Source organism: Lagopus muta, chromosome 2 (genome assembly GCF_023343835.1).
Source record: "Lagopus muta isolate bLagMut1 chromosome 2, bLagMut1 primary, whole genome shotgun sequence".
Lineage (NCBI taxonomy): Eukaryota > Metazoa > Chordata > Aves > Galliformes > Phasianidae > Lagopus > Lagopus muta.
Window position 1 is genome coordinate 39,421,440 of NC_064434.1, and position 24,715 is coordinate 39,446,154.

A 24,715-nucleotide genomic window follows, 5' to 3' on the forward strand; every position below is an offset into this window, starting at 1 on the left:
GGAAGAAAGTGACAAGAATTTTAATGTTTTTGGCTACCAGGATTTTGGCATGATTTGCTTTATGACTTTAAATAAATGGTGATAGCATGCATAAAATTATCCTTCCCAAAAAACTTTGTTGAGTAGCTTGTTTAGAATAACTGCAGTTTAATGGAATTGCTGTAAGTGTCCTAAGCACAGGTGTATTATTCTTCATGTATAGCTATATTTTTAAGTTTTTGCCATGTTATCAAGAGCAAACAATGGGAAACTGACTTGCGGTTCAAAATGTGTGATTCCTTACTTTAGAAGTATATCCATTTACATACACAGGTCTGCTTCTGAGCACAAAATGCAATAGCACTCAGTTAACTTGTTCTTTTCCCTTAGCAGCTCAGTATCAAGTGAGAACTTGTCTATATTTACTTGAAGTTGTTATTATGGAGACGTAATCATCTTAGATTGGAAAATGTGAAGCATCCAAGGAAGCTACCTAACTCCCTGCTTTCTTCTTTGTATATTAATTTGTACATCTGAAATGTTAAAAAAAGAAGAAAAAAAACACATCCCATCCCACCTATACAGCTGCATAGTCATAATTCTAAGGATTGGGTTTTTTATTTGTCTGTTTTAATGCTGTTAGCAGTTCAAGGGAACTAGCAAAGCTGAATTACTCTGAACTGAATTAAAGCCTATAGAAAACTGCAGAAGCCTACGACTCTGCGGGATTTCTGGTTCTGCTCTGAGAATTAGCAACTAACTGTCTCACCTCTGTGACAGGTACGTGTCTAAATGGGGGTAAATTACATGTGTTCATGTAGCATCATCTGTTTACAAATTTCTTATGTGTGACTCAGAATAGCCTGCTGAAGCTGTTGGTAATATGGAGTTACACAGGGATTCATTAATGGACATTCATACATACATAATACTTGAATGTAGCTCTTCACCAGAACTCCACCTACATTAAGAGGCTCCTTCCATTACCTAAACTCTAACTCAGTTTTCCCAAAGCACCATTTTGCCACTCGCACTGTTTATCCTGTTTCCCTAGAAGGGAATTTGTTGAGGACAAATTTGGGTGTGTTCCATCCACCAAGCTTTTCATGTGCCTGTTCTGAGAGGATCAGCTCCAGCTGGCATCTTTGAATTCTGAGATTTTTTGACTCTTCATATACTATTGGACAGTACCATATATGGTGAAACCTTCAAATTTTGTTCGGGAACCAAACCAATCATAACAAGAGATCCTATATTCTCTGGGTTTAGAAAACTAAATTCTATTAAGAAATTAAATTTTGGAAGAAAGAGGCTAAAAGAAACACAAGCCTTTTAGTAAGTGCAGAATTGTTACCAATTGGAAAAAAAAAACCAAAATTACATTCTTTGGCACAGACCAGTTGGCATTTTAGCAGCTGCACAGTGGAGTCCTTCAGTACAGTGTTACTTCAATGAGTGGCAGGTAGGGGCAGAGCACAAAGGGCAGAAGTATTTTGCCCCTGAAGAAAGCCTTTCCCAGAATCCAGCCTCGTCGGATGACAATGAGAAACTGAGCAGGAGGTTTGTGGAATTAATTAATGCAGTGCATTAAGAAATCTTCATGTAAGTTTTCTGATGCTTAGTAGTAGATTTTATTTCAACTGTTAAACACCTTTTAAAGGCAATTTAAAATAATGAAAACATACAACTAAAATACTGAAATAGATTTACCAACCTTTTTCTCTATAGTCTAACAGTTTCCAAGCTGTTTAAATATGTTTTGTAATTCTCATCACTGAATTCAGATCCTTTGACCTCACTCTATTGCCTTTCACTGCTTACACTGGAATCAGAGATGGTAATACCATCATCATCCTGACAGTAATTACTTCAGATGCCTCTAGTTATCATCAAGTGCCCAATATTTTAGCTCTGAGATTTAGATCATACAGATAATAAAGGTGTGAAGAAAAGTTTACAAAGGCTCTTTAGCAGTGAGAAAACTTTTCACTCTGTCCATTCTTAATTGTGTAAAGTTCCCCAATTAAATAAATAAAAAAAGATGAGGGATGTGTGATAGATGTGAAAAGACTGATGTTTAACTGAAGAACAGCTCATATTTATGAACTCCATACAGCTGTCAGTGTGCATTTATTTTTACTTGCCAAGTGCACATCACAGGTAGAACATTCTAGGCTTCGAGCACCAAAGACAAATATCCAAACACTTCATCAATTAGGTGTCTATAAAGGTACAGTTGAAGGGCAACAGCAGTAGCAAAGACCACAGTGTGTTTTTTCTATCTTAAAGTGGTTTGGATTTTACTACCTGATCTTTTACAAAAATGACTAGAACAGTACTAAATGCAAGTAGCCATGCTGGCTGCATACAAATACACTGTTTCAGTGAACGAGGTGCAAATTGCAGAGGGATATTATCTACAAAAACAGAGTTCACTTTTCTTCTAATGGGTCGGTTTTTTTTTAGTCAAAACATCACAAAAGATTTTGTAGAACCCTCCCTGGCATTTTAAACCTGCAAGATGTGGTGTTTTAGGAAAGGAGAAGCTGGACAACAACGGTACTTCACTTTGTTTTATTGTTCAATTTTTATAGTTGGGCAAATCAGCATTCTTATTCAAAATGAAGTTGTACAGAAATTATTTAGAAAGGAAGTTAGCTAAAAATCATTACATTTGATTTAGGCCAATTCCTGACTTCAGTGGGATATCTGCCTGAGTAAGGAACGCAGGATATGGCCTTCTATTTGAAGGAATCTCATTTTCTCCAGCACGCAGTCAACCAAGGAATCCCATTTCAGTTATTCTAAAGAGTTGCTCCTAAGATCACAATTAAAATTAGCCAGTATGAAGCTCACCAAAAGCTTGATCCTCTTAAATAACCTCTTCAACGAGCCACACAAATTCACACTAACAGTGAAGGCAGACTAACAGTGTGTATCTTTTATACAAAAGAAAAAAATAAAAATAAAAAAACCAATCATAGCCAGATTTGTATTTGTTTGTGAAATACTCCAATTGTACTTACACAGTACATGCAAAAAAAAAATTGTTGGTGTTTTGTTTTTTAAATTCCAAATGCTTGAAATGCTTAGGAAAACTGCAGAATCACTATACATATTGCACTTTTCTGGTAAGTTGGGCTTCTAGGCTTCAAGGCAAAAATATCCAAGTACATCTATTGAGTAAAACAAGCATCTTCCTAACCCCCAAAAATGAACTGAATTTCTTCCCTGCAGTTTTCATTAAAACTCTAACACCATTCTTTGCAAATTCTTCTGTGCTTTGCTCCTGAAGGACTGTTTTCACTTGTTAGAAAATCCAGATGATAGGAAAAAAAAAATAAAAATAGAAAAATCACCAAATCCCTAGGTAATTAATAGGTTTAACATACAGTGCACTACCCTCCTTCAGTCACAAACAAAATGAAGACAACACAGGTCATTAATATAGTTACACTTAGGCTTCAAGAACACTCTTAAAAAAAAAAAAAAAAAAAAAAAAAAAAAAAAATCACTTGTAATGGCAAGCCACAATTTTCTCAAAGCAAACCAAACCAGTAATGAACTACTTGTTTTGAGTGGATAGAATTACCCTTTTGCAGCTTGGTTTAATATTTGATTCCTTACACTGAGAAATCTTAGTACTTTTGCTCCAGCGTCAGAGAAAATGATGCAGTTTTAAAGAAAAAAACTTCCAAAATGCTTGACACAAACAAGCTATTTACTCTTCAAGTTCTTTGTCAAAGATGTTATTAAAAAATGCTGTCCATTTCATGAACACAGGAAAGATCCCAGGATGTCTTGAGTCAAAGTGGTCCGTAAAGAAATTCTTTGGAATGTCTTAAGATTGGCTATAACTAGAGTTCTGGCTACCGTTTGGACCCTGTTCTCCTTCACTGTTTGGAAGAGAAACACAAAAAGACACATCTCAAAACAACAGCACCATCCTGCATTTCTATCTTTTGCAAATGAAAAACATTTATGTATTTGAACAGTAATTTCAAAATACTCCGATGCAGCTCCATCCTGAATTCACTCCTGAAATCAACATTTCCTGAGTTCCCATAACAGAAGCTTGTGCATAGGAATTTGTGTGTGCAGGCTCCAAATACTGATATTTAATCACAGTAATTAAACATGACATCAAACAGGCACAGTTCTAAAGAATCAGGCTCTGTCATTGGACCTAACACTCTCTTTTTAAACTGTATTGCTCAGATTCTAATTGCATTAATGCTTTTCCACAAAAGAGCAAATATTCTCCTCCTGAACAATCAGACTGCACACTTAGAACAGAAGAGCCTGCAGAGCACTATCATTCACAATGCCTCAAACATATCATCATACCTAAGAGAGTATTTTATTTTTTCCATATGAAAGGTGCAGTAAGTAATGGAGGTACAGTACCTGTTTGGAGGTGGTTTTGGTTTAGGCATTTTGCTAAGAATAGTAGCCATCTCCTTCCTCTCATCAAAGTTCTTCCACTGCTCGTACAGCTTCAGAATAACCCTGATTATTTCTAAAATCTGATTTGAAAGAAACTAGATTTTAGGTCAATCACAATAGTGACTTCGGTATTTATGTCATCATTTGCAGCGTACAGTTAATTAACCATTCCTCAAATTAAGAAGCACAATTTTCACATTAGAAACAGAGCTGCCTCTGATATTATCTGGCCTGGCAACCAACCATTTCTGTAAAGAGTTTTTTGGTTTAACTGTTGAACTGAAGCCTGAACAGAACCGTTCTCTCTCTCTCACTCCATTTCCCTCCCACTGTATCAACCATTTCTCCTCCTAAAGCCAAAGGGCTGCTTATGCTTCATACTGCTGGGAAAACAAGGACACTTGGCAACATGTCTGTAGCTGAATGATCACGGATTACAAATGAAGTGATTACTGTCTGTGTTCTGTACTGACCAGGGGCACAGTGTTAAAAACAAATGAAACCAACACTGCTCTGAATTCTTTACTTCCAAAAATAAATAAATAAATAGATAAACAACTAAATAAAGAGCTAAGAAGTGTCTCAATACTTTATAACAAAAATTGTTGAATTTTCAAATTCAATTTCCAGAAGTATAAATATTCTCTACCAGTTTGGAGGCTATATTAATTTCCTGTTAATTTCCTAGTGCAATATTTTACATAGAAGGTGGATAAACACAGAATAACCTCAGTTGGAAGAGACCCACAAGGATCAAGTCTAACTCCAGCTTCATACAGGACCACCCAAAAAAAAAAAAAAAAAGTAAAAAAAGCCATGTTTGCTTCATTATTTGTTTCACCACTTACTAAATTAATGAAGTGGACTTCTTCCCAGTTTATGGATTTTGATCAAATGCTAGAACAATATATATCCTTGAAACAGTAGTTACATTTGGCTAGGAGGTCCATGGTGTTAATAATAATAATATAAAAATAATAAAATTCAAGCTTAGATTGTAGGCACTGGTATGAGAACAGAGACATTTAAACACTGAAACATGTTCAACATCAAGCTTATGATAACATTACATGTCAAACACGGATTGTTTCTCCTGTGCTGCCAATCTGCTTTTGCATGCCTGACAGTGTAGTTCACAGAGATTTGATTCATCATAGCATTCACACTGTGCTTAAATACATGGCAAACTCTGGAATACAAATCCAAAGCAGGGATATCACTATTGAGATGAAGGGCAATCAAGGGCAGAGAGAGCAATCATAAACCTTCTCTTACATTTGCCATTCCATTTTGAACACTCAGGATCAAAAAAATAAACTTAGACTGAAAAATATGTGCAGAGTGACACAGTGTGATAAGGGGAATGAGAATGAGCATATATTGAGTATGACTTTCTTGCAGGAGCAAAACGTCGGTTACAGATGTATGCATTCAGAAAGTCAACCAAAGACTTAAAAGGAAGTAGTTAAGAAACATTATTGGTATGAGAAAACTGCACTTTAAAATCTGATAAATGTATGTAGTGGATTATTTGACATGCAACTTGCAGGGTCAGGGAACTCATCTGCAGCATCTTGGAACACCCTTGCTTAACACGGAATAAAGTCATAGCCCCCGTCATCCTGAAAGCATCAATGTTTTATACATACAATGAAAGGAAGAAAAGGACAATTCATAGGCACAATGCTGAAAGGCAAATCAGAAAACGATAAATATTGGGAATCTTTTTTCTTCTGGCAAAAAAAAAAAAAAAACCCACAAGATACTTGTTTTCTATTTCAGTCTGTGAAATGGCAACAGCAGCAATGCTCTGCCCTCATGCAGAGGTTCAGTCTTGTCTTTCAGTGCAGGGTGATACCCAAATGACCTGACATTTCCTCTCCTCCCTAATTTCAATAGTCTATAATGCAATTGCTGAATGTAGTTCAAATCAGTATCCTACACATGCAACACAGGTTTTAACCATGGCTAACATTGCTAGTCAGTCCATAGCAAAGGGCAGGAGGTAAAACGAGAGTACCTTTTCCATATCAACAGATAGCTCAGCAAACCATTGCCTTGCATCCTTCTGCTGGACAACGCAGGCCACGTGTAGGCAAGCTGCAAATATCAGGTGATGGAGACACTCAATGATTCACTCTTCATACATTTAGAAACACTATTTTTGTCAGTCAGCAAAATTTCTATAGAGTTCAGAGTTCTTCACTCCCTCTGCAAACAATCTCAGCCAGTATTCAACAGTTAAATGTGATTTTTCTTCAAGACCTTCCAAGTTGCAAAGTTATGCTCTTAGTACTGTATGAAATACAAACTGGAGAAGCTTATGAGAGCATTTTAAGGAATGCTTGTTGATGGGACAAAGTACAGAAGGCATCTTTTTAAAGGTGACAGAGACATTACTTTTGTTACTTACCTAGAGCTATCATGAAAGGAGGGTACAGCAGACAAAGATCAGTTCTATATGTGTCATTCACTATCCTCCTGTGCGAAACAAAGAGAGCAGAATACCTCTTTTAGACTACATAAACTGCTGCCAGTTTATAAACATTTTATCAGTTACCCAAATGGTATCAGTTAATCAAATGGTAGGAGTCTGCAAGGCAAAACAGAGAAACTAAGATCTCTTCCTCACTAGAAGTCTATTAAAGACATCCATTGTTTTCTTTGAAGTCACAGCAGAAGTCTGTTTGGAAACACTATATTGTAACATCACCAATGTAATCCCTCAGTGTGTTCACCTCCATCATAAAATAGTTATCCCTGTTCCATAAATAAGCAAATTAGGGCAAAAATAAAGGTAGTATTTTTATTGTCTGTATTTGAGAAACAATTAAAATGTTTAAGGAGTTCTGTTTAACCAATTTAAGAAACAAAACTGCATCCTGCTTTTACCAAAAGATGACGTTAACAGAAAAATAGCTAATGTCTATATGAAGTCACCATGTAACAGTGTAAAAAACTGTGCTATTGGAGCTGCTCTAAAAATAAAAACTCGAGCATTTCAAAGTAAAAACCATTACAGGGTTAAAAACAGTAATTTAAGCCAGTGACATATACATGCATAGGTTAACTTGTATACCCCTTGTACTATTTAGCCTACTTAGCCATCTCTGAGGCATAACTGTTAAACACTCGCTTTCTTGCTGAAAGGAAACACTAAAATCAACCGCTGTCTTCATTACCAAGCAAGAGGTAGCAGCATGTCTTCTTGGCCCATATCTTGCACATATTGGAGCAAAGGTCTATAAGGATGATACACTATCAAACAGCAGTCCTAGGAAAAACGTCAAGATAAAACTCAAATTACAATGCAGAATGTGTTGTCAGTTCTTGTTAAAAACATTTGATTTACAAATCAATTACTGTACTTTTAAAGCAGCATTATGACACCTAACCCTACCATAATGAGGGCACTGTTCTCTCTAGAATACCATTATACAGCATGGACGCCAGTCTGTCAATGTCTTTTCCCCAAGAGACACAGAAAGCCACATCTGCAACACAGTGAAACCTCATTTGCTTACAAACCCGTAATTCCCACTTGGAAATACAAAACACTGCCAGAAAGCAGTCTGTCGCTAAATACCATACATGGAAAGCATGCCAAAATAATTGACACTAGTTTGGAAAGCAGAAAAAAATTTTCCAGGTCTTTGAATTCCTCCTTTCCAGGCCCACGTTGGTGTATGCAAGAAGGAATAACCCTGACTGAAAGCAGCCAACTGCATGCGCGTTACAGGGAAAAGCTGCATTCAAATTCTTCAAGCTATGGCAGGGGAGATTCAGGCTGGACATGAGGAAGTATTACTTTTCAGAAAGGGTGGTCAGGCACTGGAATGGACTGCCCAGGGAGGTGGTGGAGTCACTGAGCCTGGGGGTGTTCAAGGAAAGACTGGATGTTGTGTTGAGGGACATGGTTTAGTGGGAGCTATTGGGAATAGGTGAACGGTTGGACTGGGTGATCTTTTAGGTCTTTTCCAACCTTGGTGATTCTGTGATTCTATGATTCTAAATCAAACTGTGGAAACTTGGTGCTACTTTACCTGAGCCCTCTAAGTCTGGGCCATATCCTTTGAGCTTTCCCATAAAACAGAGCAGTGGGACAGTAACCCTTATAAAAAGCAGCTATAGCTGATTTCCTTTAAAGTGCCTGCAAGAAAATGTAATGTTGTACTCCTTTCACACACTACTCTAGTAGGCTCAGCACCACCTCAGAAAGCACGAGGACCTACATTCAGTTCCTTGCTCACAGCACTCAAACCCGCATCTGACTTGCTAGCAGGTTACTCTGATTACCAAGTTATAGACCAGTTTGAGCAGCAGCTGCCCACACCTTCTGCTGAAGCTGGACTCCTGCATAACTTTTTTTTTCTTCCCCGAGCAAGAGGGCACAGTAGGAATACAACTCTATGCTCCTGACTTGCCATTCATCTAGGCAAATACACCAACATCCTGGTCTCTGTTCCAGGACTTCATAATATACAATTACCTCTCTTATATAAAAAGCAGTTCTGGAAACAGAATTTATGTTTTACTCTTCCCAAAAGTGAGCAATACATACTCCTATCTCCACTACTACAATATGCATTATTTCTGTTGAGTAATTTTCATCAGAATGCTATAAATGTTAGACTTGCATGAGCACCATTCTAAAATTAGAGCAGGAGGAAGAAAAAAAGATGACAACAGCATAATGCACATTCCATAGTAAAAAATTAAAAGCATTTTAAATAAAGAGTAAACCAAGGTGTCAGTGAAAACAAATAAACTCACCTACCATTAATTCTAAGAGATAGAATTCACATTCTAGTATCTGCAAAGAAGTAAAATCACAATTAAACTGCAGCATGTTTCAGACAGTAGAAAGAACTGGCATCTAGCTTAACATTATGAATACAAAGGAATTCTCAGCACCTGTAGTTTTATATGAAATGCATTCAGGAGTGTTGGATATACAAAAGCAAACAAAATGAAATTATGATTATGCATTGTCATTATAATTGAACCCCAGTCATAACAATCCATTTGAATGTTTCATATCTGGTTTACAGTGAAGGACTATAGTTGTCTGACTTGCTTTGACACCTGACAGCAGAAATTTGTTCACAGTTTATACTTAACAGCAATACAAGAAACCCTGTTGTAGACCTGGAGTTTCTTCAGCAGGCTACTAACATGCCAAACGGCCCTTTCATATATTTTCATATTTAATTTCATATGAAATATTCTGTCCAATTGTAGCAATTAAAAAAAAACCTCCTTTTCCATGGAGGCAGTGAAGAGTTAGTGATAGTGAGCAAAAGACTGGGCTGTTTTTGCTATGGAAAAGCAGTGTCCCAAAACATATTTCCATTTGCCTTTATCTGTAAAAAAGCAGTGTGGTTTTACTGAAAGCAGTTTAAATATTTTATATCCTGATACATTATTTGGCTTTCTAAATAGGATGAAAGGCAAAATCACGAACAGGTAGCATTTACCACAGTCTAAAGAAAAATTAGAAGTATTTTCTTCTGAAACACTACAGCATAAATCAATACTGGTTTCAAGAAAACCATATAGAATTTATTAGACTGACACTAAAGATGTCTCAAAACCCACTAGTAAATCTAAATTTTGAATGATAAAAAGTTATTTTTCAAAAAACATTACATTTTATAGGCAAAAACAAAACAGCTTCCTGTAAGCCAACTGTTGCTGCATATAAACTTGGAAGCATCTCAGGTGCCAAGACTATTTATCTTCCCTGGAGCAACGTCCTTGTAAACAAGAATATTTTGGGGAGGCAAAGCCAAATCTCTTTTATCATCACACTGTATAACATCGGTATTTTAGACACTCAGTCACTTTATGGCATTCCTTTCAGCAACTTCGAGAAAGGAAGTTACACAGAATTTATTACAATATCTTTCTCGATAATCTATCCAAAATTAAATACAAGCAACTCCGTGTATTAGCGTGAAAATATTTCCTTCTCAGAATTTAAAAGGAGAGGAGTTCCTCCTAAGAATTACTGGTCTTTTCATTCATTTTGATCAAGTTATAGTTTGTACAGCATACTTACATGGTTCATCCTATAAGGAAACTCCTTCGGGAAGGCATATGAAAACCTAGTTTTCACTACAGTAAAGACAAAACATGTTAAAAACGATGCACTTTAACTTCTTTCCCATTCTATTAATCCACCTGCATAGAGCCCTTCAAATCCATCTGGAAGCACAACTGCTTGCAATATAAAAACATGGTTTTGAAAGAGAAAAATTAAATCATAAGATTGAAGGTTCTGACAGGGCAAGAGAAATAGGTCTCAAACCCACGTTTTCACAGTTACTCAGCCAGACATTTGTCTAATGTTTTGGGCACAATTAAATCTTCTAGTCTACCACTACTAGATGTCTGAGTTCACTAACTTCCTGCAAGTAACCATTCGCACAGGGCTGCCTGCCCACCAATGTCACTGCAATCTAGAGATCATTTTAGGATCTCACCTCCAAGACTAAATTCAAATGGAATTTTCCTGTGCAATTTTTTTGATCCTTCAACAAACAAGATTGTAAAGCGTGTGACAAAGTCTTAGGAAAGTAAGGCTGGGTGTGGAGAAGGAAGGAGAAGAACCCAGACGAGAGAGATCTTGTAAGCACATGGTAGAAAGATGTTCATAGGCAAAAAACAGGCTCAAATTCAAATCAAAAAGCCAATTAAACATGCTGCAGATAAATGCCTTAGGCACTGGACTACCACTTTTCAAGTGTGTTTTTCTCCTTGAGTTTTTCCCACTCAAAAGCAGCTGTTTAGGCATATGACAATTCAAGAAGCTCTTGCCTTCAAGACAATGCCCAAATAACATCTATATCCTCAGTGTTCTAGCTTACGACGATCCCCAATTTAGATCATTTAGATACTTAAGCAGCCTCATACATTTTACAAGAATAGCTATTCAGTGCACTATTAAGAATTATGTTAAGTGGAAAAAACAGAGTAAAATCAGATTACCGAGCAGAGAAAATTAAGTACTCTTGAAGATGTAGATTTGAGATTTCAACAAGTGAATCTTAAAAAAGATTTTAAGTCCTCAGCCTTCATAGAAATTAAGTAACATTTAGCATCCTGCAAATGGACAGTACTGCTTATGTTAGTGACAGACAGTGAACTATGAATTGATGCTACTTCCAGGGAATCCATATGCCGCTCACTTTGGAAGATAACATCAGTCTTCTGGATGGAAAACTTCAACGTGTAGATCTGTTGTGGACTTTACTAGAAAAACTGCTGTAGGGCAGTAAGACTAGTCCACTGCTTGGAAATTTTCATTATTTCAAGATAACAGAAGAATGAATAAAACAGACATCTCAAGTAGCATGCAAGTTAAAGAGATAAGTAGGGAAAAATAAACTACTTTGTTTCCATTTTTTCCCCCCCATACAGCAAGCTGGAGATGGAACCATGTGAAATTGTCCTTTCAGTCAGCTGTATAAACACAGGGAAAAGATTTTGAAGAGCTTGCAAGAAATCCAAGATATCTTCCTTACAAAGGAAGCCTGTGCTACAAGTTCCAATGTTTTTACCTAACAAAAAGCAAGTCAACCTCAACTACGCTGTTTTCTCTTTTGCTAGTTTCCTTTGACTATTCTCATCTTTTTACTCCTTTTCTGTTAAAAAAAAAAAAAAAAAAGGATGCGTACTGATGAAGCAACTGTAGTACAGGAAGAGTAGGTAGAATATAAGCACAAAAATGCAAGGAAAAAGCCTGATGCTTATTTGTTCCCACTTCCACGAAATGCCAAGTGCCCATCAGGACGCACAGGAATCCTAGGTCTGAAGGAAAAACCATGAGGATCAACTTCTACAAGACACCAAGCCCTGGAATTTTCAGAAACAACACAGCTCAACAGTAGAAGACTAAGCAAAATCAACTAAAATCCATCTAAGTTTCTCATTCATGCATCAAAACAGCCACACAGATCTGTGCTTGGAGATGCTTCTACTATAAAAATAGCAACACTTCGCTAAATCTAGTACTGGTCTTGGTCAGGCTGGCACTGAAGACACATTTCAGTTTCTGGTGGTAGAATTGTCATACAGCCAGCCCCATGGATTGATATAGTTACTGCATGTGGAGGCTACAGATGCAGCTGGTCACCTGTCCCCTCAACAGCTAAGAGCTATTTTGAAAGCACTGACCTACATTTTGAAGAGCATAATGAGGAATAGCCTTTTGAGAGCAGCTGGACCTTCTGGGTCAAATTACAGCATTTAGTTAAGGAAGCCATTGCTTTAAGACCTCAGTGGTTGACACGAAATTTACAGGAAATGGGAAATATAAAGTGGGAAAGAGAGAAAATAAAGTAACTACAGTGTGATTTTGTTGCATCTTTATTTGCAAACAATATGTAGGTTATAAAATATATTTCGAAGTAAATATTATGTGAAATTCAGTTTTATGGCAGGGGAAAAAATGAATTAAAAAGCTCAGGAGGCATGAAGCCTACCAGAACTTCCACAAACAGATACTTTCATGGAAACATACCTGATAAAATATGCAAATAAATACCTAGGTTCCCAGTTCTATCTCTGAGTAGCTCAGAAGTCTGTTCACTACTCTGGATTTATAGGCCTTGGTATTTAATTTTTATTTATGCTTCTTACAAGCTCCATTCAGAATCAACAAGAACTAATAAAGGATAGAGTCTTTTGTTTCCATATTTAAAAAGAAGCTACTTATACTAAATGGATTTAACTGGCTTCAAGCAGCCAATGTGTAACCACCCATGACTTAATAAAAACAGCTATCATAAAAAAAAGTCCAGTCTCTCTACAGAGATACCTAACCATGGTGGATTGAGAATCACTAATACTTACACACAGAAGTAGCAGCAGAAATCAACCTTGTATTTGAAACAACACCAAACTCCTGAAGAAAAAGAAGGTTAAATGAGGTGAACCACCAGAAATACTGCTTATCCCACTATTATTATTAAATTATTAAATTTAAATAAATTGAATTATTATTAAATTAAATAAATATTAAATTAAATATTAAATAAATTATTAAATTTAAACCGCCTCTTACTAAATCGGGCTTCTTTATGCTGTATTTCATTTTTCCCCACCCCTTTTTTTTTTTTAATTAAACAGTAAATTACATGATCTAGGTAAAAAAGTTTTTTCCATTTATTACTTTGTCCTTTCAGTTATGAAGAATGAAGAATAGTAAACGTATATGAAAAGTACTACAGCCACAATACCTGAAGATTAGTTTGCTAACAATCTACACATAAAACAATCAAAAGAGCTTCAATAAGGTGTGCTGGTTTTAGACTAATTGGAAAGAAAACCATGTTTATAAGGGTGTCATTAACTAACTTTTCTAAATATGTTTCCATGAAGCCTTAGGTTCTCCACTGAGGCAGACAGCAAGTCAAAAATTTCTACTTAGAAATTTTCCTTTTGGAGATGCACATACAAGAATCATTACTGCTACACCTGCCTTCTGAAGATGCAGAAGCCTTAGCATCAGGAAGGCTGCAATGCCTCCTAATAGCTGCTGTAACACAGTGTAAGTGGACATATTTTCCTTACACGAGTAGACTTCATCAAAGGCTTAATCAACAAGATGATAAAAAAAATACTCTCTCCATGTTCTGTGTCTTTCTCCTTTCCTTTATCTCTTTCAAACACTGAAAGCTATCAGAGCTTTTGTACAGATAACAGTACCACACATAAACATCAGTTCAGTAGGACCGCTTCTAGGTATTTGGGTTCCTCCTCTAAAATCATAACTGCTAACATAGCACAGATTTGCCAATATGATTTTTTTTCTTTTTTCCCCATTATGCAGAACCTCCTCAAACTGCTGAAAAGCTTCTCCCATTTCTTAGAAAACTAGGAACAGGGCCCAGCTGATGCTAACGTTTAGCCACCCTCAAAGTGGACCTTCACCTCCACTGGTGGAGGACTCAGGCCTTCTCACCACTATCCCTAATGGATCAGATCTTTCTCAAACACAGCACGTGAGCTACAACATGCTTTTAATTCAAGTAACGAAAGTGTGGTAAACTCTGAAGATCCCTCACTATAAGAAAAGGAAAAAGATAATTAGAAAAGAAAAATCAAATTTGTTTTAAAATTTGAGTAAGCACAAGAAGGAAAAGCACAGGAGAAAGGAGACTCAAGCAAAAACTGCACAATTTAAGATACACTGTACATAAACATGTAAGCACTGATAGCAAAACACACATTTAAAGTAATCTTTCCAATTTCCAGAGGCTCTTCAGGGTTAGTAATTCAGACAAAAATGTGAAAGATCAAATATTAAATAAAATGTTTGAAGGCCTTCTGTCTCCTTAAATTGCAATAGAAATCCATACAAAAAAGTACCCAGAAGGTTTAACCCCCACAGCATGAAGAATGACAAAAAATTCTGCAAGTCCTGAATGTTTTTTCACTTTCATACATCACATAATTTCACATTAAAAAATTGTAATACTTCATACCTCTACTTTGGATGCCAAAAACACACACGTAGGAGCCATTAATACTGGATCTATACTTTTTAGGGAATATCTGAAATGTTACAACAAAATTATAATATGTTGTTTCACACATGTAGAATGATTAATCTATTAAGAGCACCACACTTCCTTTTGAAATCTTAAGTTAACTTTTACTAGCATAAAAGCTTTACACCATCCAGAAAACAAAAGTGGCACTATTTTTTAATACAAAATTTAAAAGGGCTACCAAAATGTGCCTGACAAGTTTTATTCCTGTACCATCATAATAAACAGTCCTACCTGGCATAGAATCTCTTGAAGTAGACTGTAGCAGTGGCAATAACTTGCTGTCTTAATTTAAGATGTTCACCTAAAGCCTGGATAACTTAAAAGAAAAAAAAAGCTTGAGTTGTGTTTCTATAAAAAAATTTGACACCAAACAGCAAAGGATTTCAGAACATGGCTAGTACTGAGGATTCTAAGGAGCAGTAACACAGCCTTCTCCTTGCGTCCTCATACACTGCTCAGGTGAAACAGTATGTAGCTGCAAACCTACAGACCTGCAGGTGAAGAAGCACTACCACATCGTGAAGCTTGTGGACACCTTTAAAAAAGGAAAAGTGACTCGACTTCATCGTATACAAAGTCAGCATGAATTTTAAGTAGACGGCAATGCGAATCTAAAAGGGTGAAATATTGAATATTCCATTTCATAGCAAAAGAAATCCAAATACTTGAAATGTAAGTCCGTGGCTTTTCAGGGCCATGCAAAATGGATGTGCTTTTCAAACAACTAAAGCTGCCAACACAAACATGGTCATTAAATTTGGCAGAGGCAGCAGGTGTTAAAGAAATGACATATTTAGTCTAGGGAGAGGGGGTGGGAGACCAGAGGATGCAGTCAGCTGCTCCATCATAGTAGTCCTCTGCCAGTTGGCCAAGAAACAATCCTGGTGTCATCTGTGCAGGTAGCTCTTGTTTGGCCTCCCAGGCAAAGGAAAGGTGCCAAGCAAATTAGATGCATCAAGCTGGGATTAAGAGCTGGGGCTGGATATAGAAAACGACAGAGAGAAACACAGACAAACACAAGGTTGTTACTTGTTATTCTTCCCATATTTTTGTCACAGCCATTACTCTGAGAAAGGCTTGGCTGTGTGAAGACTCTTGTTTTCCTCCCTCACCAGAAACGTCCAAAAAAAAAAAAAAAAAGATTATTGAATATACACTTAAGTACAAGTAATATACAAGTGTATATGCAAGCATCTATCCAGGAAGCAACCACTGATGGAAAAAGCAACAATTCCATTGTCAATAAACACTACAGTTAGTCTCCCGTTAAGCATACAAAAACTTTTAAAAAGTCCTTTTTTCCCCAACCATTGTTTCCTCCTTGGGAATATCCAGGTTCTCACTGCACTCTCATTTAATGAGCACTGCAGCAATTTAAAACATGTAAATACTGAGAGCATTGTTGGCTAGAAAATGGACCAGTGTAGGAGAAGAATCACCCTGACCAACACTGACTATTGGCAACATAGTTTGGGTTTGTTCGGTTGGTTTTTTAAGCACAAAAATTAATTTGTTACCCACCACAATTACCCAAAGCCACTTAAGTTCTTTCATTGCCATATCACTTTTCTCCTAAAAATAAAGGATGCCTAATTCAGACTAGCTTGCCACCAACAGTAGGACTCACAAGCAACACTGCAGAAAGGAGGTTAAGTCCACTATGGAATGCCTGTACAAATATTAAAATACTTATCAGTGTATCCTGGGAGGTCTTAAAGGATTTTTCACTTTGATTTGACCACGGGGCTACAAAGCTGTCCTACTACTAGGGCATCAGAATAATCCAAATATTAAGCTAAACAGAATTCTCCAAATATGTTTCTTGTTCCCATGGGATTTTTCAGGAGCAGTTAGGCCATCTGCTGTCAGAGAAAAATCAAGTGAGGCTTAGGGAAAAAAATGGACAAAAGCCTGGAGAGATTAAATGAAATGGAAGCTTCTATATGCCAGGAAAAATTCCAGTACTCATAATAAATTTTGGGGAAAAAAAAAAAAAGGAAGCTATTGGATTATTATTTATTCCCTCATGTTTACCAAATAAGTAGTTTCAGGGTTATTTGTCTGGTTTTTAAGTAAAAAACATTGGTTTCAATTCAGAAGCCTTGAGTAGCCCATAATGCAAACATTACAGCTTCTGCACCAAACCAGAAAGAGAAATCATTTAATAGGCTTTTCATCCAAAAACTCGATTAAAACTCTGTGATCCAAAGAAAGAAGTCAACATTAATTTCTCATGTTTGAATTGGCTTAGAATATGATAATTTTCCCTCTCTATAGCTCTTATGGCCACACAATCAGTTACTGATCTACAGCAACTGTTTTCAAATGGGGAGGCAGCAGGAAATTATCCCTTCAGGTAATTTTCAGGTTACTTTGGGAAACAACCACCTCCTTAAGCAGAATCAACATGTCACAGCCAAGACTCACAGCCATATCAAGATAATGCAGAACAGGTGAAAGGCTCAATATATCTAAAATAGGGTCCCCAATTCAGAGGCAGGTAAAAAAACCACAACACACACTGAGGGCTCAAATATGGCAACTGCTGTATGAGTTACCATCAGCACAGTACACCCCCAGACCGTCCTCTCCATGAAAGTATCCCTCTTGACCACAGAAGATGCGACAGTCTAGCAACACCATCCCCTCCAGGGCATGCCATGTTCATACATGCACGCATGCTCAGGGCAGGCAGCCTTCTTCCAGCTACCATGGGTCAGGAACCTTCCTTTAGAAAAGGCACAGAGAACCAAGGAAAAAGATTCTGACAACCACAAACAATTTAAGTTATCTATGAGGGCTGCTTCTCCTATTTTACTATGTTGGCCTTTGATATCTAAGGTAGATATTAGCGACATGATACCAGAGGTTAAATCTTCCAAAACAATATTCTGTTACATTCTGTTGCCATGTGACAGATGGCAGCAGAGGGGCACTCTGACACAATGATGTCTGACATGGAAGTGCGTATGAAACAAAGGTGTGGAACTGAATTCCTCCGTGAAGAAAAAATGGCACCCAATGACATTCACTGATGCTTGCTGAACATTTATGGAGTGGACGCGAGCAAAGCGTGGCAGTGGCTGGTGCATTTCAGCAGTGACATGTAGGATCTACCGCTTGATCTAGCAGCTGGTACCCTACCCACAGCAGGGGGTGGGGAACTAGATGATATCTCAAGTCCCTTCCAACCAAAGCCATTCTATGATTCTACAACCAGCCACATTCCAGACAGCCTTGTATAGCTGTCATACCACAAAATGAAAAGCATCTCTATCAGCACGCCTGCATTAACTGACAGATTACAAAGAGGGAATGGTGTGCAAAGCTGAATATTGGCTTCAAGGCACTAGAAGCAATGGTGCAATATCACAAAATTTGCACCAGGTAGATACCACAAATGCTCTCACACAAGAGCAGAAAGAGCACATTATGCAAGTTTGTTAGGACCCACTGAATCAATACGAGGCTGAGGGTAACCATTTCCTGGACTGCACCATTACTGGTGACAAGATGCAGTGTCACCGCTACAAGCCACAGTTAACATGGAAGGCCATGGAGCGGTGACTGTAACAATCAAAAAGATCAACATGATGAAAAGGCATTACAAAGAAAAAGGAAAAGTGCTCACCTATCTCTGAAGATCTAGGCTCATAAGGGAAACTCCACAAGGGAGAAATCTCCAACCAGAAGTCCTTCCACAGTAGCAGTCAGCCCTTAAATGAGGTCTAAGAGAGGTGCAGCCAGGCTCCACCCCTTCCGGTAGCACAGCTGAATTGCCTTCACCTGTGCTCCCCAGGGCTGACCAGTCCTTTCCCCAGGTGCTCAATCAGCAGTTCAGGCCATGACTCAACGGTTCCCATGCAGTAACATATGATTCCCCATCAAAGTTCAAGATGCAGTGCCAGTGGGTAAAGAGATGTGCACTGTCTTTTGGGATATGAAAGGGGTGATCCTCATGGATTTCCTGGAACCTGAAGAAACCATCACCTTTGACTGCTATGTTGTGATGCTAACTAAGCTGAAGGCTCAAACCTCCGTAGTCAGGACAAATAAATCAATTCTTTTCTTGCAACACAATAACGTTAGGTCCCATACCAGTTTTATGGAGCACACTGCCAGTCTTGACTGGACTAACCTACAACAGTCACTGTATAGTCTGGATTTCATAGCTTCTGATTTCCACCTGTTCAAATGGATGAAAGATGAACTGCATGAGCAACATTTTCCCTAGCAACAATGCCATCATAGCAGCTGTGAAACAGTGGGTCATCTCTGCTGGTGCAGATTTTTACAAATGTGATAATCCAGCTGTAGTTGATCACTGGTGAAAATGCATAGCTAATAGTGGTGACTGTTGAAAAACAATGTTTTGTAGCTGAGAATTTGCTCTATCAAATAGGGTTATTGTGCTCTTGGTATCTGTTGTAGTTTCCATGGAAATAAATAGGAGGTATCACTTTCAGAGTGACCTATGCAGTTTGTAAGAGTTTACTCAGGAAAATCACTGAAGTGGAACGTAAAAAAGGGCACATTCCATAATTAATGATAGTGAAAATTAACACAAATACAGTTTTAAAAATACCATTATCCTATTTCTTCTTTTGGCACTGGGAAGCTATGAAACTGTTTTAACCTCAAGGAACATCAGGAATTGATCAAACTGATAAATCACTGTTTGCTTAACTTTCTGATGCTATATAAGCAATAATGAAAACATATCAACAGAAATCAGATTTGGAGCATACTCAATTATTACAGAAACCACTAACCTAAGAAAGAAGCTGGGCTAAGTGTCCTTCACAGTTACAATTCAGTATATAGGTAAGTTCTTCCAGTAGCTTTGGCGAAGTCATTTAATTTTTCTTTTAGATAGCTGAAAAGATAAGCGTTCTGCACTTCCTATGTACAGCTATGAAAAGTGTTCAAACAGCTGTTTGCAAGCAAACTAGTGCTTTGCAATATCCTTGTCCTAAGGAGATTTTTTTTCTTTCTGAAAAGTCAGACAACTGCATAGGAAAGAGTTTAAGCGTCTGTATAACCTGATAAACTACAATGCAGCTATTCACAGGGTTAAATGCTTTGCAGGACCATGTCTTAGATAATTTCATAGACATGTCTCAAACTCTTTAGGAGAACAGGCTGCAGACAACACTGCGCAATTTGAGAGCCACCCACTGCTGGGGAATCAGCCACATGGGCCCAGACATGGGCTACTGTGCAGGTTTCAAAGAGTATAACTGAACACAACAAGATTCCGAGCTTTGCTTTTTAACAGGACTGCACACATTGGCTAAAATACTTACCACATAACCCCCCAGAAGATCACAGCTCGACATTTACTGATCATCAACAACCTTTAATATGCTAGCTTACCAGCTTCTCCTTGCTTCTCTTAGTTTTTTGGGTTTTTTTATAGAAAGTCCTGAAAATCAGAACTGTACTATGTTTTGCCCTACCACAGGTTAACATATTACATATGCAGCCAGGTTATATGTAATTCCTCCTGAGCTAACACAGTTAACTGAACAATAAAAGTTGTAGGCATTCCAACTCTTTGTTAAAACACATTGTGAAAGTATATGCAATGTAGTAAAGAAAACCACATCCTCTGAGCCACTTACATCTCGACACAGCAGATACTATACAATAATAAGGCACAAATAAAAGTAAACCAATTTTACCATTAGTAAAAAATATCTGTAGCTTCCAATATTCTTCTTCAGTCAGAAATTTCAAGTCTTTTTGGCGTTCCTTCAGTAGATCTTGTTTATCCAAAATCCATTGTAAACTGAAGGGAAGAAAAATAACTTTAATAACTCTTTATCAATGCTACACTGCCTCCCACACTAACAGACTACAGCTGGGGGCTAAAGCCTAGTGACCTTTAGCCAAGCCATGGGCAAACTCCTCAAGCAAATAATCCCTAGGGTTTTACAAGTTAGGCATCTGCAAAAACACCAGCACGGACTGAGATCGGCCTATAGCTGTAGAGAATCAAACCGACTGCAGAGAAGTTGTGCACTGCTGATTACTTGAAAGCTTTATGCTATATTTAGCCCACCCCAGGCATCCATTTAAAGTCCAACGTACTCAGAATGCAGTACTCCACGCAGCCCAACCCTCAACGTGCCACAGCTGAAGATAAATATATCCCACCCGCCGTCTCCAGCTGCCCCGTGGCTGGCAACGACCACCGCTCCAACACCGCCCTCGCTGACCGCCACCCAGACAGGCCACCCTCACCTCCAGCCGAGGCTACTCGCAGCCGCAGGCCGGGCCCACCGCCGCGCCTCACCAGCTGGGCCCGGCTCCGGGCTCCCGCCCGCCCCGCAGGCCCCCAACGGCCCCGCATCCCCGCGCCGGGCAACGAACGGCCAAAACGCGGCGCCGCGAAGCTCCCCGCCCTCCCTCCCCTCGGCCGCGGCACCCACTAATGCGAGCTCTGCCAGAAGTTCCCGGCCATGAGGAGCCGTGCGAGGCGCCCGGGCCCTGCGCTGCCCCGGCCCCGCCGCGCCGCCGCCCCCGCGCCGGCACCAGGAAGGAGGCGGCCGCTGCCGCCCCGTGCCCGCTCCGCCGCCGCCGGGCGGCAACACGCGGTGCTGCGGAGCGTTCCCCCGAACGCGGGTTCCGCCCGGCGGGGCAGCGATGGGAGGCCCCCCAACGTGCCCGGCGGCACCGGGCCGGTGTGGGGCGTGTGTTTGGGCCTGGACCTGCGCGTGGGTACGGTGGTGGAGGCCGCAGGGGAAGGGAGCGATGATTTCAGAGCCTGGAAGGTGTTTGCGGGGTTATTTCCTGCACCCAGCCAGTGTGTATAAACTCGTCCCTCCTCAAGCCCCAGCGTCAGGGCTGAGGATGAGTGCAAGGAGGAAGGATGCCTGGACACCAGACCGATGGACAGCAGCTGGCAGCAGCCTTGGGAGAGCCTCCCTGGTCCACCAGCAGCCTCGGCCTGTCACTGCGCCCATAGAAGCTGGCAGAACATTTGTCAGGGGCCTCAGCAAGGTGGGCGAACTTCTGGCTGGCCCTCTGTGCTGCTAACAGCTGTCAGGACCCATGAGCACGTGGAGACTGTCTTTGTGAGGTCTGATGAAACTTACTTGTTCAGAAAATTAAGTCTGCCTTGGCTGTTTGCGCACCACAGGGTTCTCCTCATGCTCTGTACTCTCTTCTGTCTCTATCTACCTCTTGAAACATCTCCCTGAGCTCTTGCAGCCTGAGCTGAGAGGCTGTTTGCAGAGCCACAGCTGAACATCTCTGCACCACCACCTTTCATCAGGCAATGGCTTCATTCAATGAAACGTAACAGAAACTTTTCACAATATGCAAATCATTGGGAATATAATAAATGTGTTTCTGAGTATCTGGGGAATAGTCCTATTCATTCAATTTCAGTGTTTGTCCCTACTCTGACCTACTACCCCTGAAAGCCTGGGCCCGCCAGACTGTGAGCTGCTCTGTATCTGGTATGTAGCTGAGGTGCTGAAGGTGCCTTGAGGAGCTACCAAGTGGAGAAAGGCAGTGCATTTGTCTGTGCAAGGACAGTGTTTCCAATTTCTGGGCTTCAATGGAGGAATTAGATACGTTTCTAGATATGTCAGAAAGAATCTGGAATTGAGATATTATTTAAATGCAGGAATGTGAGATGAGGAGTTAGGTAAGGAAGCAGAATTTGCGTACAGCCCTGGCTATATTTCCCTTACTTCTCCCTTCACTGTGTAAGCAGACATGGTGGAAAGCTGAAGCTTAAGCTCCACAGGCTTTCTATAGAAGCTCTCTGACTTTACACATTTCTCAAAAAAGCCAGCCAGACATTGCAGAGCTTGCTGGGGATGTGAAAATGCAAATGGGAAAGCCCTTATTTCACTGTTCCAGCACCACAACTGCGAAGAGGGAAACCTGACTGCCAGCACCATCACGCACCTTTTGATTGCAGCCACCTACAGCTGCATCATGCCTACCTTTCACAGCAGCCAGGAGACAGCACGGAGAGAAGCCCGCCATTGCTTCACTCAACACACTAAAACAACAAAAATAGCAGCAGAACTCATGCTGCTGCTTCTCACATCAAGCAGGCATCTCTGTCTCACCATCCTCTACCTGCCTGGTTGCCTTTTTCTTACTCTGCTCTGATACCTGTGATTTGCCACTTCATGGTGGTGATTTGTGCTTCTGTGTGCTGCAATGTTGCAGGAAATAAACAGTAGGGACTGCGCAGAAGACTTACCACAGCTGTTATAAATATCACTGCAATGCTGCACACCAGGCATAGAGGACAACTTTGCTTGCTCTGTACCTAGCTGCATAGGGATTGCAGGAACAGGAGGTCAGGAACAGATGTGCAGGAAAAGCAGCACTTTGCCAGCCCTTTTACCAGTCTTCTTTTCTCAGCAGGACAGATCTTGTATTGCCTGACCCCATTTCGCAGCACTGCAGCAAACCACATCAGCACTGAGGTATGGAGGAGCAAACGCTCCCTGCCCCACAGACCCAGAGAGCAGCCCCACTCAGCCTCCCTCTCGTTGCCCTACAAAGGGACATCCCACCACAATGAAGCACAGCACTCAACGTTCCCAGTGCTAAGAGGTGTCCTTCTTAACCCTCCAATATGTCTCTCTCCAAAGGTGCAGGAGAACCCAAAAGGGCAACATGGGTGCTGTGGGGCCATGTAATGTGATGCAGAATCTCTTGAGAGCCATACACAGTTTTCCATCCATGTTTCTTGGAAGAGATGGATGCTGACACTGGTTTGTGTGCCTGGAGGCCCAGTTGGGAAGTTCATGCCTGGGAAGGGACACTGTGAGGAGCAGACAGGACAATGCTTTGCAGCCTTTCTCTTCTAGGAGATCACATTATTTACCATATCCTCTCCATGTGTTTCTGTCAGAACAGGAAAACGAAGATTTCATGAAACAGACATGCAGTGCTGCTGCGTGTGCTGATGTCTCCAGCTCAGCCCCCGACCTGGCTGCTGCTCTGAGGGACAGGCAGACATGGGATGAAAGAAAGCACAGCCAAGAACCTGCAGGTAAAATTATACTTTGTCGTATTTGTGAGATGAAATTATCTGTCAGCTCTGGCTGATCTGTTCCCTGCCTTCCCACTGAATAAAGCCCATCACAAACACATTGCATATGCTTACTAGTCCATCACTGGATATAAAAATACACAGAACAGTTGTGTGGATTCTTTTCTGACAAAATACATGCTCCTTCCAATCCATGTGTAGTAAATAGCATAAAAATGAGTGAAGGATGATGCCCTTCTTTCCATTCTATAGGTCCTCCTCCACAGTAATAAATAATAAAAAAAAGCACAGCATTTCCTTTAGCACTTTCCCTTAGTTGCACACACACAAAAACATTGTCACCAATGCTCTCAGGATTTTCTACATGTTTACGTATTCATATAGTAACAGAAAACAGTCTGTATCTCCTCACAGATCTGACAATAAGCATTCGTGTCTGCCCTCTTCTGTTTAATACCCCCTCGGGAGATGAATGAGTGGTACTCAGCTTTCCTGACTTTAATCAAGCTTCCACAGAACAAGCCGAGAATGTGAGACATTGCGGGGAAGGAGAGGGAAACTGCAAAAGAAGTGTAAGTGGAATTGAAAACCCCTTCCAGCTTCTGTTATGTCACTTCTCATGGAAGCCTTTGTTACGACTTCACTAAGTTAGGTAATGTGACAGTTGTCTGCTATTTTTCCCAATAATGGTGGTCTTTTAGGC

At 39.7% G+C, this 24,715-nt stretch overlaps 1 protein-coding gene across 4 annotated transcripts; it reads right to left on the reverse strand.

The window, feature by feature from the left end:
• Positions 1-2,538: 2,538 nt before the first annotated feature.
• On the reverse strand, positions 2,539-21,528 carry CCNC (cyclin C). 4 transcript variants are annotated; one of them, XM_048937175.1, is made up of 12 exons: positions 21,419-21,528; positions 20,669-20,775; positions 15,216-15,300; positions 14,916-14,985; positions 13,282-13,333; positions 10,487-10,542; positions 9,203-9,238; positions 7,608-7,699; positions 6,839-6,906; positions 6,446-6,525; positions 4,387-4,505; positions 2,539-3,875 (listed from the first exon to the last, which is right to left on the reverse strand). In XM_048937175.1, the coding sequence occupies exons 1-12, from the start codon at positions 21,448-21,450 to the stop codon at positions 3,821-3,823; spliced, it is 852 nt and encodes a 283-aa protein (XP_048793132.1). In that variant the 5' UTR covers positions 21,451-21,528; the 3' UTR covers positions 2,539-3,820. The 4 variants fall into 4 exon arrangements, with proteins under 4 accessions (XP_048793132.1, XP_048793135.1, XP_048793134.1 ...); XM_048937178.1 differs by lacking the exon at positions 21,419-21,528 and adding an exon at positions 21,078-21,095; XM_048937177.1 differs by lacking the exons at positions 15,216-15,300; positions 21,419-21,528 and adding an exon at positions 20,870-21,006.
• Positions 21,529-24,715: the final 3,187 nt, after the last annotated feature.

What these genes read in the sequence shown, in the direction of transcription:
- CCNC (XM_048937175.1), bottom strand. Translation starts at nt 21,450, where the DNA reads ATGGCCGGGAACTTCTGGCAGAGCTCGCATTA. An exon ending in ACAGATATTTTTTACTAATG is followed by an intron (nt 15,301 to 20,668) that starts GTAAAATTGGTT and finishes TTTTCTTTTAAG; the next exon opens with TTATCCAGGCTTTAGGTGAA. An exon ending in TTTTGGCATCCAAAGTAGAG is followed by an intron (nt 13,334 to 14,915) that starts GTATGAAGTATT and finishes CTTTTTCTTCAG; the next exon opens with GAGTTTGGTGTTGTTTCAAA.